Source organism: Maniola hyperantus, chromosome 5 (assembly GCF_902806685.2).
Source record: "Maniola hyperantus chromosome 5, iAphHyp1.2, whole genome shotgun sequence".
NCBI classification, from domain to species: Eukaryota; Metazoa; Arthropoda; class Insecta; order Lepidoptera; family Nymphalidae; genus Maniola; species Maniola hyperantus.
Window position 1 is genome coordinate 7,603,324 of NC_048540.1, and position 14,467 is coordinate 7,617,790.

General features: G+C 35.5%; 1 protein-coding gene across 4 annotated transcripts in view; it reads right to left on the reverse strand.

The window, feature by feature from the left end:
• The window catches only part of LOC117982244 (uncharacterized), a 29,391-nt gene extending 19,845 nt beyond the window's left edge, over window positions 1-9,546 (reverse strand). For all 4 annotated transcript variants that reach the window (XR_011236793.1, XR_011236792.1, XM_034968564.2 and 1 more), the window contains exon 1: window positions 9,356-9,546. Coding sequence is in view for 2 of the 4 variants with exons in the window: in XM_034968564.2 (XP_034824455.1) it covers window positions 9,356-9,418 (63 nt within the window). In the remaining 2 variants the exon portion in view is untranslated. The remainder of the gene's footprint in view (window positions 1-9,355) is intronic.
• Between the last annotated feature and the right edge of the window lie 4,921 nt (window positions 9,547-14,467).

Sequence of the window (14,467 nt, forward strand, 5' to 3'; positions counted from 1 at the left end):
ATAAAAGTACAAAGTTTCTTCAAGACACCTGAAATCAGACAAGCCTATTACAAGTCAAAGCGTGGCAGACTCTTTTTGTACTCGTTAATTATTATTTCAACGCTTTTGACAAGGACGTATCCTTGTTGTTATTTTGTTTTTGTAAGTAAATTATTATCGGTTTAATCTTCATGATTTTTTAGTTGACTTTTTGAAAACAAATTAAAGTAGGTAGGTAATGTGGCGTAAATGTGACAGATAAACAACGCCAATACCAAAAAGTCATCAAAAAGTAGTTCATTTGGTTGTTGTGAATTGCCCTGCCTTTGCCGAACTAAGATCAGTCAAATCACTTGAACGGATTTATCAGTTTTATTTTAGACAACAGTAATTGACCGTTTATGTTTCCCGGTGACCCTACTGATGAAGATATTGTAATTATGCTGTCCTTGTTAGTAAGCTTGGAAATTACGAAATAGCAGTAATCTGATAGATGAAAGGATAGAGTTGGTGGTCGAGGTGCAGTGCACGTTGTCCAAAGTTGTGGAGCAAAATAATGATCTTTATTGTGATTCAAATAAAGAATATAATAAAGTTGCTTGCAAGGCCGATTGTGCTTCCGCGAATATCGTTATCATAGATCGACCCGCGCTAATCAGAGCGTTTCGTGAACAGCACACACCTAATGTTTTAGTCAAGACCGAGTGCTACAAAAATATTGCGTAAGTAAAGGAATATAGGCATTTCCGAGTTAAAATCACAGTATAAATAGCCTACAACTTAGTATTAAATTAATTATTACTAGGTACTAGCTTATGCCCGCGACTTTGTCCTCGTTGACTCAACAAATTTAAAACCACCTGCTTAGGCATTTCTTAGGGGTTGAATTTTCATTAATCCGTTCTTATGACGTACCTAAGTCATAGTAGCTCTATTCGCATGCCAAATTTCAGCCCGAACGTCCAGTGGTTTGAGCTGTGCGTTGATATATAAGTCAACCAAGTAAGTAGGTAAGGAAGATGTGACCTCGATTGGTGTCGTAGAGGCCGCTGATGACGCGAGCGTAAATACTTAGCTACTTACTTAGTTACTTATTACATGAGCGTTTGTTTGCTTGTTGTCATAATGTGGAGCGATTGTTTAAAAAAACAACCAGATATATTTTGTCAAACTATGTATTTCTATAAGTCCCGCAAATTACTAATGCGCGTGGCCGCCATTTTAGTGAGGTTTACTAGACTGAAGTTTCGTACTGATGGTATATACATATTCATTTCGGCTGACGTCAAAATGACGTCATTTAGATGTTAATGAGACATAGTTCCAGCGCAATAGCAATTTGCAAGACTTGTAGTTTTCATAGTATTCTTTTTTTGAACGTATTCCGCTTTATTATGGATTAGAACTCCTTCCACTTTTAACAGTTATTGGGGGCTTTCTTGGGAAAAGTACGGTGGGCTCCTGATCCTTTCACATACCTACGCCTCGACAAAGAGTAGGTACGATTTTGTCTCTTTTATTAGATGTTAGTACCTAGGTAGGTACACACGCCGAACGGAGGCTTCTCCGGAGTACGGAGGAACAGTTGGCTTCTATAAAGTCAGTCACCCATCCAGTTCCCTATGAGGGTCCAAATTTTTTTAACCAGTACAATCCATTGTAATGTGCTGTTGCAACTGGATCACACCGCGTTCAAATTAATTTTATCGTATTTATCCTACTGGCTACTATTAATTATTATATTCCGAAACTTTATCGCTGTCGGAACCATATAGAAATCGTAGTTTGTAATCAAAATAACCGCACCTAAGTATATCTACATACTATCATTCAATATTTATTTATAAACACTTTATTTACTATATTTCTTAAAATTAGGATTAGTAAGCATAATTTGTAAAGGAGGGAATAATATATTGTAGCAATTTATATCTACATTCTACTTTTGGATGTTATTTATTAGGCTTTCGCGTGACAGGCCGGGATTCCGGCGCTGTGTTGTACAATGTCAAGGTGGTACATAAGTTTTCAGCATTAATTTATACCCAAATGTTGCATTCTGCCACACAAAATTTCATGTTGTTACTTTAATATTAATTCGGGTTTGAAACAAAGTGGGTAAGGTGGCTAAGAGCTATGGTTAATGGATCCCAAAAAGAAGACAAATAGAGAGGCTATAGAGTCATATTTCTCCAAAAATTACTTAATAATATCTACCAAGTAGGTACTGACCTTTCTGATTTACCAATAAACGTAATATAATACTTACTTGGCACAATCACTGCATATGACATAAAATTTCAAGAAGAAGTATTGAGACCAAACCAAGACCAATAGAGATTTGGCAGATTTACATAATATAAAGTACCTACCTACTTATCACGTTTTTTTAACTTGAAAAGTTAGTAAGACTAGCCGAACTCTGATATTGATGATAAACCGCTAGCGATATAAATGTAAAGTACGACATTGTACCTACTCTATATCGGTATGTATTATGCAAAAATACTTAAAATATTATTATTGTGTGGATAATTAATGGTTTTTGTGTGGTTTTGTGAAGCATCGCTAGGCCGTATGCCATCCGTAACCATGCCATTGTGTAAGACTGTTCACGGGCGGTTGCAATGGAGGAAGACATTAGAGACCTTATCAATTAAAATTTTCAATGTTTCAAACATAAGTTACTTAAACCGTAAAATATAATCCGGCCTATTTACCTAGTGATATTGAACATTTTTGATTCAATATTGTTAATCATAATTTTAAATAACTAATATTTCAAATATTGCATTCCATCTGTAAATACCTATTAGTTTCTTATAAGCAATCACAAGCATTATCTATATAATTACTAAAAAACCGGCCCAGTGCGAATCAGGCTCGCACACTGAGGGTTCCGTACTACAGTCGTATTTTTTCGACATTTTGCACGATAATTCAAAAATTATGATGCATAAAAATAAATAAAAATCTGTTTTAGAATGCACATGTAAAGCCCTTTCATATGATACCCCACTTGATATAGTTATCTTACTTCGAATATTGAAAATACTAATTATTAGTTCATGACCACAATTTAATTTTTTTGTGTGATCTAACCCTAAATTCACGGTTTTCAGATTTTTCTCCTAAAGCCAGCTATAAGACCCACCTACCTGCCAAATTTCATAATTCTAGGTCAACGGGACGTACCCTGTAGGTTTCTTGACAGACAGACAGACAGACAGACATACAACAAAGTGATCCTAAAAAGGTAATGGCAATCACTAGGTACCCATATTATAAATGCGAAAGTGTGTGCAATCACGCCGCAACGGAGCAATGTATTTTTTTTGCATGAACATAACTTCAAAGGTCTGGAGAGTGATATAGGTTACTTTTTATCAAGTTCAAAACATTTGGTAAAAGTATGCTCCTAAAAACCATAGGTAGATATTACACAATCAAAGATTTAATTAGGTAAATGATAAAAGAGCGTGGATTTGCTCACTCCAGCAATTCGCGGGACTGCAATTACTTTTATACACGGCATAACATTGCATATTATCAAATATTTGAAAAGAGCAACCGCCGTGTTTCTTGCTGGTTCTTCTCGTTAGGAAGGCATTCCAAACCAGTGGTAGATGCAGTTGACGATTTAAAAGTACTTTTAAGAGTTTATTTGAATAAATAATATATTTTCTATTCTATTCTAGAGGTCCCATGGGATTTTTTAAAACCTAAATCCACGTGAACGAAGTCATGGGCATCAGTTAGTTTATTATGACTGACATACTACATACACAATATTAAAATCGTATTGATTGGTATTTAAAAATATTACTATAATTATATTTTGATTCGCAACCTAGGATCGCATGTATTGTAGGCATCCAGTGTGGGACAGATATTTTCATTAATACCATACTTATTCGTAAATGGGTGAAAAACGTATAGAATCTCAATATTTTAAACTTCGAAGAACTCTCTAGTATAGTACCTAACATCAATTGCATTGTATAATCGGCACAGTAGGAGTCGCCTTGAATATATATTGTTATGCGATGTACACGCTCGTATGGCATGTTTAGTACCTTCATGTCACCATGAAAAACGATTTTTACACCGTTATTCTGTAGGAACTCCTCATCGTAAACTTTATTGATTTTTTTTAATAGATTAAGCGAGTATACAACCTAACCAGAAGGTCAAGTTTATTTGAGTGAAGATATTAATGTCGTCTATAGATATTTAGCACAATATTTAGGTATAGCAATGCAGCAGCTGTAGGTGTCCAACTCTTCAATATTTAGCTCTGACAGAACTGATGTGAGTATAGTCCGAAAAGTACGGTTCACCTTTAAAATAAGGACTAAAATCGTACTTTTGACATGAAATTTGACACAAAAAGTTAAAATGGCGCGTGAGGAGTTCAATTTTAAGCGTTATAGGTACATTATATTATTATAACTAGTTTATTTTGCCAGAAAAAATAATAGAAACGCGAAATTTAAAAAATGCCTGATAAAGGTCACTCGAGTCGAGTCTACTTTTTTTTTCCTACCATAAAGCACCATTATGAAATGGCAGCTTTATTGCTACTACCATCTAGCCTATGGGCTAGTAAGTAATGTTATTCTAGCTTAAACTTCTACTTATGGCTTAAACTTCTACTTATGTGTCGAGTCTACTGGCGTAGTTTATATAGTAACGAATAGAATAAATATTTTTCAAAGCACCATCAGGTGCCTATGTTTTTTAAATGCGAGTTGCAGTCGCCTTGAGGGCATTATTAATATGCGATTCACGCCACCCTCGTATGACATCTTTTGTACCATTTGTTTACCGAGTAGGTAGGTACCTCATATAACATCACTATTGATTTTGCACCTTATTTGTAGGGATTATTTCTTAAATTTGTTTACTCAATCCATACTAAGTAATATTATAAAATATGTGAAAGTTTGTCTGTCTGCCTGTCTCGCTTTATACGACCCATCCGTTTAGTCACTTTTGATGAAATTCGGTACAGATATATAGCTTGCAAGTTGCATCTCAGAGACGGATATAGGCTTTTTTTATCCCAGAAAGTCAAAGAGCTTCCTCGGGATATAAAAAAAACCGGCTGGACCAAGGGGCGGTATTACCTTTTTAAAAAAAAATAGAAATAGCGAGTAAACGAGCAGGTGGGTCACCTCGCCGCCCATGAACATTTGCAGAACCAGAGGAACTGCCGGCCGATACGTTGCCGGAATTTGTTGGTTCGCCCCATGTTGTAATCTAGTGGCAACTCCGCCGATGGAAATTGATATTGTATACCTACTCGTACGACGTGTAAAAAGTCAAAATACTGCAGTCCTAAAGGTCTCTCAGCGTCATCGTCTAAAGGGACATTATTGTTTGCGTGCCTACTATTTGTTCCGGTGTCAGCGAACCTACAGGACAGACTTTATGAAGGCCTACCCATGTTTCACTTAACCAAACTATTTTCATAATTTTATTACGCTCCTAATTTCAGATCGAATTTGTCGATAAACTAGATATTTAATAAGAAGGTAGGTACTACGATTATATACCTAGCAAAAACTTTTAGTAAATGAAAGTTTAGATGTTATGTGTTCCCGTGGGATTTTTATAATACTTACCCCCCCCCCCCCCTAAAATTAACCATAAGATGAAATATGTTTCAAATAAAATAGTACCTTAATATTCATTTACAGGTTATTATCTACTTAATGGAACACAATAATTCGCGTGTAGATATTTAACCTTCGATCACGACCATAAACGAATATTGAATAGTTTATAAAATTCTTTCCGAAGTTAAATAATATAAAACTGATTCATTGGGCACTGAATTATCAACCTGCTATGTATGCTACGTGAGTCAATATACCCGTACTTGAGTCACAGTTGGTTTCCATGAATGATAGCAATGCCGGTACTTGTTCTTTGTAAATATACAAGTTTTTATGTAACAGTAATACCAATTAGTTGAGAGAGTATCTATGTACCTACCACGTGATTTTTTCACAATTTGTAAAATATTAAGCCTCAATAGCTCAACGGTTAAAGGAGTGGGCTGAAAACCGAAAGGTCGGACGGCGGCGGTTCAAATCCCGCCAGTTGCACTATTGTCGTACCTATAATATACATATAGAATAATATATACAACGCCTATTTAGACGGCTGCGTTTGAAGTTTGTAAAAATCAAATAGGCGTGCCTCTATTCTTCTTCTTCTTTGCAGACGTTGGTTAGTTATTTATTATCGAGGTTATAAAGATTTTAACTCTAGATTTTTGTTCCAACCGCTTAAACATGTCGTAGAAAGTGTACAAATCTATTCAGTAAAAAAGCGAAACTTTTACAGATGTGCAGTTGCTCCTCAAGAAGTTGTTGCGGCTGAAAAAAACGACAATCTTCACATTGCTTGAGTCTTTATAGAAGACTGAAATATATCTCTTATAATAATTATTTATGCACCTGTTTATAATATTATTTTATCCTCAGGGTTGATTTTTCAAAAATCCTTTCTTAGCGGCACCATTCCACGCGAGCATGATTTGTATAGTAATAAGGATAACTTTAAGTTTTATTTTAGTATTTTCAATACATACATAATATATTGGGTAATAAATAGTAATTATTAGTTCAAATGATAAAAATTTTAAAACAATAAAACATACAGAAAAACTTATCACTAAAAAATTTATATTTACAAAAAATATACGCCGTCCAAATGGTCAGTTATGGGCATTGTGCCCAAAACACTGGCGCTATTACCTCGCTGAACGGCAAGGCTCAACCGTTGAGCGAAATAAGCACCAGCTCTTGGGTTTATTTTCAATTAAAATGAGATTAAATCTTTGAATCAGATCTCCAGACTATAGACCTTCATCATCAAAAATATGAATGGCGTCTTATAAAATTTGAAATCGTTGCACCAATATAATAATTTTAACTAATCTTGTCAACGGTTTAACTTTCAAGCAGTGATTATTATTTATTTATTGGGGCGTGCGTAGGCGGTAGCCTTGCCAATACGCCTTGTGTTCTGGCATTGGTCTGTATGTCTGTAACTGCGCCTTATACGGACCAGTTGTACAATGTCTTGTATTTAGAAGCTTTAGCTTATAAAGCTACTGTACTTATCAAGAATTATTTTAGAAACAATATTATTAATAGTCGAAAGGTGAATCCGACCGGTTTAATAACTGCTCAAAACTCGGGACTGGGAAAAGATCTTAGTCAAGGGCCAAATCTTAGACCTTTGACTAATACTAGCTTATGCCTGTGTCTTCGTGTAGGGATTGAATTTTCAAAAATCCTTTCTTAGCGGATGTCTACGTCATAATAGATATCTGCATCCCAAATTTCAGCCCGATCAGTTTCAATTTCAGAAGTCAGTCAGTCAGTCATTCATTCAGTCAGTCAGCTTTACTAACTTTAAAGATTTGCACATCATATCCGAGAATTATTTTGCCTAACCAAACTAAGGAATGGGGAATTACTTTGGTTTTTGTAAATGATTTTTAGCTTAGATACATAGAGTGAGCCACTGATGAGTGTATGATGATGATGATGATGCTGAACGCTATTCTAGAAAATAATATTCTTTGAAAGGAAAGGCAATTACAAGACATCGTGCAGTTTGAACAGACCTTAAGTTTCCAACTATGTACCTACTCGTATTTCCTTTTTTCGCCCTTCCGAGTCGATGTGGACTTTTTTATTTTATTACCCAAAGTAGGTGGTACTTTTAATTAAGTGGGTTTTAAATACCTAGCCTGATCCAATCTCGAGACTAGGTAGTTCTATAAATATTTGAACTTGTAATTTTCTACCTTATAAATTATAATTATTATAACAATGGCTAGAAGGTGTAAATATTTAAATAACTGCGTAGGTAACTACGTTCTGTGGATTAATAATAAGTAGGTACTTTAAGAATTTTTGTTTATCCGCTTTAATTATTTTTTATCACTGTATTACTTATGTACTGTTTATGTCATTAATTAATGTTTAAGTATTAATGTTTATGTTTATTAATAACATTTACTGTTACTATTACCTAAACAGTTTATGATTCGGCTTCAAAAGCATCGATGTTCAAAAGCAATTGGTTTGATTGAATGAATCTCATTCTCAAGATCTAAAGCTAAAAAATCTGACGGTGAACAGACTTACATACCTACTTTTGACCAAATATACAGTCCGGCGATAGGTTGAGATGTCAATCGGGGTATGAGGTGGGTGGACAGTGGACACCTCGCACACCCGCACGTTACCCGCACTCGCCGCATTTTATTAGTTATCGATATCTGCTATAATATTAGTAGATATCGATAGCTATAAAATAAAGTAAAAATTGTGAGTGAAATTGAATTGAGTTTTCAAGTCAGGACTTTAAACTGAAAAAACGCAACTTTTTATTATTTATCATCTGTTAAAGTAAGTAGGGAAACATATACCTTATAGGCTCATATTCGTTATCCATATTATGCGTTTCTAGGTTAGGCATTATGCCATGTTGTTACGCGTAGGTATACCTACATGTGACTCCATGAATGAAGAAATGCAGTAAACTTACATACCTATTTACGTATTTATAGTACATAGCTAAGTATAGGTATAATTCTTTACTGAAATTGTATATTAGTCATGCTTTATGCTCTGATGAATTCGAAATATTTTGACTTATACAATTTTATTTACTGCCCTAGTGGAAAAAATATACCAACTACACAGGCCTTCCTAGAAATATTTTATTAGCTTTCCCTACGTATCAAAATCAAGCAACATCGTTTTGCTGCTTTTCGAGGCTTTTTAAACATACATCCATTAAGTAGTCAAAATAACCTGAAGTAAGTAGGTAGGTATTTTTTGGAATATGCAAATGCTAAAAAAACTGGGAAATTAAAGTTTTATGTAGATAGGTACCTACCTACCGGTCGAGGTCTCGTTACAAGGCAAAAAATCAGCCACATTTTTCCAACAAGAATAAGACTAGTCGTAGCGTTTTTGTTCGTTTTAAGTGTAAGTAAATAAAATAATATTAAGGTTTTAATAAAATGTTAATAGAGCCTACCTATTTCCTGTAGGTATTATTATTTAAATCCTCTACTACTATAGTAATATACTTAGTAAGTGTTTCTGCAGTAATAACTACTTACCAACAGTAAATATTTTTCGTATTCTTAAATATTACTGGGAGTGATGACGACATAAAGGCTCTTTTCGGTTTCGTTGTAAAGATATGTGTCATCAAAATAGGTCGGAATACGAACCTGTTCTTTATTTAGAGTGATCTAAAGAGTGAGATCATCTGCACCCCTGCGTCTGTCACTATTAGGCGCGTAGGAATGGCTAATAAGAAAAACAACAGATGTTACCTGCGCAAGCGCCGTGGCCAACAGCGTGTAGACGAAGGCACATCTCCTGATTAGGCACAACATGTTGCACAAGTTTTCTTTCAATTGTCACAAACTTTAGGGTTTTGGAATTGAAGGCACGCGCGGTCAGAGTATCATGGCGGCTGGTCGGAGCGCGGAACGGAGCGACACTGCCTCACTAGTCACTGCCTCCGCACGTCGCGTTACGAGAACAACAAACTTTACTTTCTGCGAGCGGCCGCGTTCACAATTACGTGCACTATCAGCAATAACTTGACACAATTTTCATATCCCACCTTAATAAGCTTAACTTATCAAATTTGGAGGTTAGGGAGGGAGCCCAGAGGATTTGAACCACGTGATAATCAGGGCGAACCAGTGATACCTAGCTATTTAGATGGGCGTTGATGGGAGATCACTGAAAATCCAACTGAATATCAGATAGACAGATTTCAGTGATCTCCCATCAACCCCCATCTATTACTAGTTTTTCGCCCTAATTGTGAATCACGTGTTTAAAATCTTCTGGGCGCCCCTGCCAATAAATACCTATATCTTAATTATCACCATACTTTTGGTACCTTATTAGATTCCACATTTCCTTATCACCATGCTTTTCGGCGCTTTATTTGCCGTATTAAGTAGGTAATTACGTTTGATACTTAAATAGGAACTTAATGTAAAAACTTATCAACTCTACATTCATTTTTACTTTGTAGAGTATGCAGTAATATTCCTCTTGTAAGAAATATTTTTTGGGAGGTCTAACTTACTAATTAGTAATTACCTACCTACTAAAGGATGACACATTTTTGGTCTTGCGAGTGCTTCCTAGTAAGTACAGTATTATATTATACATCGACGAGTATTACACATTACAGTTCAGTGCATTTGAATCACTATTGAGTCAGTTGCTTAGGATTAGTTGCAGAGGAATGTGCAGTGCTCAGACAAGCCGCCAAGCGCTTACGAGCACGAAGAAACCAATTATAATGGAAGTGTTTTTTCTGTTTGTGTGGAAAATAAATAAAAATAAAATAAATAAAGTTACTTAAGTTAGGATTTGTATTATAATCTACAAATTCTATTTTGACACTATCATTATATTCTTATTTCTACTTAGATACTCCTCTTTCAGCTTCTGTCTATTACACGTTTCCTTATCTTGTTTTTATCAAGTGTAGATAGTTACCTACTTATGAATTTTCCGTAAGAGGTACCTAATCTATACGACTAAACTTGCATTTTGATAGGTTTTCATATCTAGTTAATATAAAAATAAAATATTGGAAGTTGTTTTTACTAAGATAATTATCTCTATTGTGAACAAGCGTCATCCACGCAATGTTGCGTCGGCGCGCGGGCGGCCGTTACGACATACGCCCACACTTGCACCTCTCACCTATACCTATACTATATGCCATACGCACACATGCACATGCGCAGGTAAAATACAGGGACAGGCTGGTTCCCAAAACAATATCAGCCCGAATTTGTGAGTTTTCTATGTTGGTGCGATCAACAGAACTGATGCAATGACATTTTTTTGATATAAAGCTATCCACTAAATCCATTGAGAAAAGACTGTTTAGAAAACAATAAATCGTACACTAATTCATTATTTGTCTGATTGAAAATTGTATTGGATGTTAGTATTTAAATCTAAATCTTTTAACATTTTTTTAAAATGCGGGTAGGTACCGCCAAAAACTTCTTTTCTCTACCATCACATCGATCAGTCTTACAGTTCTATAAGTCCTTAAGTATGGGTTGTCTGGATGTATACTTTAGTGATAAGGTCGCCCTTTGTTTTTGTAAGTGTATCCTCTATTCTTACTCTGCAATTTTGTTAACAATAAAGTCGTTCAAATAAATAAAAATAGATATAGCTGTTTACCTGCACATATTTATATCAATAACATAGTACAGTAACCGGCAAGAAATATTGTACATTGACCTTTAGAATGAGACCACCTTTTTAGAGCGTTGTCTCTGTCCAACCTATGTGACATTTGTCGGTCTCAACGACAGAGACAACGCTCTACAAAATCTCTTTCTAAAGGTCGATGTACAATATTTTCTGCCGCATACTGTAACAAAATACCTCTTTCTATTAATAACATAATCTTGGGATATTATATACATAATAAATATTATATAATATATTTCCAAATCTAAACTAGGGTAAGCAGTGCTTTAGTGCATCTATGGCCTGCAGACCACTAGGGGCACATCAGCATTGTATTTTTTCCCAGCATTTCTCCGTTTTAGATCTTACCCTTTATAATTCCGGGTATTAGGCATCTCCATAGCTCGCTGAGCCATTCTCTTCAACAAACCAGTTATTTGGATCCACTTTTAAACGCCATGTTACATCGAAGCCATATCTGCTAAATTTTATTTTTCCAGTCCAGACATTTTTGGCTTTAAAAGACTTCAACGCGCTCGAAACTATGCAAAATGGTTAACTGTTGGACCCAGTTACATTCTTATACGACGAATGCATTTTGCATATTCAAATGTTCAGAGAAGCAGATACCTGGAGTCGCGGACCCCATGATTAAATAAAGTGAAGTTACAATAATGAGTTAATTAGCATACAAAGAGGATTTTACTTTTTAATTTTACAGGGTGGCAGACTCAAGAAATGCGACGCACAATGAAAAAAGAATAGCATTTAATTTAATTGTGGTAGTAGCTATTATTCATGCTGGACAATTTACTACTCTCATACTAGATCAAAGTTTCCGAAAAGTTGATGAAAGATTTAATGATTTAAATCCAGACACTCTATCCCTGTCCTCCATTGATATGATTGATAGAATTAGTCTGTAGTAGGTAATAGTGACAGAACTTAAACTTAAGTTTGCAATGCGCAGCGCCACCTAGGGACGATGAAAAGCAGCCGAACAGTTTAGTTCCCTGATAGTATATTTGATTATAGATGTCTCAACCGTCGCTCAGCACGTTGCCGCCCAAAATCAATACCCCCGTGGCGTGCGCTGTCCCGCCGATTTTCACTTCAGTCTCTCAAAAGGCACCCCCATTCACATTCATTTTCCTACCCGTTAACGCGCAACCAGTGCTCCGTAAGGCGATTCCTATCTTTATCGGATTTACCCTTTTAATCTGTGAGTATAAACCTTTACTAGACACCGTTCTTAAATGCTCGAGTCAAAATTTCATTCATGTAGCGCCATGAAAAATTATAAGGCAGAAATTCAGTAGTATTGTACCGGGAGCGTAAAGTTTAAATGGGTATGTGGGGCGGATAAAGACTGAATGCCGAGTTGAATATCGGTCACAAGGCACATTGGTTACAATTTAAAATAGATTAGAATGGGTGTTTGATTAATGACACTGATGTTATTTTAATTACAAAACCACCTTGATCTTATAAAATACCTACGAAATCTTAAAATAATTAGCATTAATGTTTCATTGATTTAAGGTCTTTTTTCAGTATTATGAAATGATATTGTTTATTACAATAGAAAAAAACTGTAGAAAATGGATTAACATAATCCTTTTATAAAGTTTAAACTAAGTGTAGTGTGACTATATTTTAACAAAAACCTCATTAGTTTAGATACAATTTTAGTTAACTTCAATTTGAAAAAAGTAGAATTTCAAATTGTACAAATACTATGCGTATTAAATATCCGTTCTAGTATTGTTCACCCTGAAGCGTACTGGGTTTTTTCAGAACGTCGCGGCCATTCGGTAAGTGATAAATGTTACAACATTACACGCAAAGTTAGCGGCTGAGTAAACTGCTGAGTCGTGCGTTTTTAGTACCCAACTATTTTTGTGATTTGTCCCAGATTTTCTTTTAAATTTGAGCTTTGAGCGCAATTTTAATACTTTTTAAATCCAAACGAGTACTTTTGTAGTATTTTCTTCTCGAGTCCATTAGTTCTTTGCAGGGTTAGTAAACTGTTGGTACTTTGTAGTATTAAAACAAAAATTGATAGAGCCGGACTGCAATCCCTCGGGACTAGTATAATATGGTTGGCTGTGGATTGATCGTTTGACCATATTCAATTATGTAACAACATGTTACGGTTGTTACGTTCATTGAATTCTTTTTTAATGAATTGTGTGATTGAACGTAATTTGTTATAGGTGACAATGACAATAGCTGGACATCTGTTTCTTGCAAACTATCTTACTCGAGCATATTCAAGAGTTAATAGGCATCTTCAAGCAAGCGTGATTACTTTCCACCAGGCATCATCATCATCTCAACCCATCGCCATCCCACTACTGGGCACGGGTCTCTTCTCAGAATGAGAAGGGTATAGGTCATAGTCTACCACGCTGGACAAAAAGTTAGACGTGCCTATCCCAGAGTCTCGGCCGACGTCTTAACGGTGTATCGGCGATGTCACCATCAGGCTAGTTCATCACGTAAAAATTAACCTCAAAGTGGAAATCAAAATTATTTACAGTAGCCGGGAAAAAATATTGTACATCGACCTTTTAGAACGAGATTTCGTTTCGGCTTCGTAGAGCGCGGAGTTGTCTTAGTCATATTTATGTGCGTTTTGTCGCTCTCAACGACAGAGACAACGCTCTACGAAACGGCTATCTATCTCTTTCTAAAGGCCGATGTATAATATTTTCTGCCGGCTACTGTATTTACAAATCTACCTCATTACTCCACCGTAAGACCTTATTCACATCTAAATTAAAATACCTTATAATTTGTATAGTATTATGTAGTTACTCTGTTTAGATGCCTACTTGATCGTTCTGAGTTTTCAATATACTTGAAACTGCTTACTTCGTATAATAATAACATACGATGAAATTATAGGATTGATGATACTGAAACAATAAATTGCTTCAGCAATTTCCTCAGCGGATCAAAGTGAATAAAAAACACAATAGGAAATGTGATGTTTTCCTTTATATTAGAGAATTGTGTGCCGCGGCCGCATCTGCGACAATCGTGAGATCGATTCTTCCGTAGCGGGATCACGGAATTGGCAGAAATCCAGAATACGGTAGGCGCTGTTTGTCGAGCGGTTTGTCTTTGAATATTTATAAAGATAACAACATCGCTGATGAATTTGTTTAGGACCAACGCCGTCACAGTTAATCAAAATG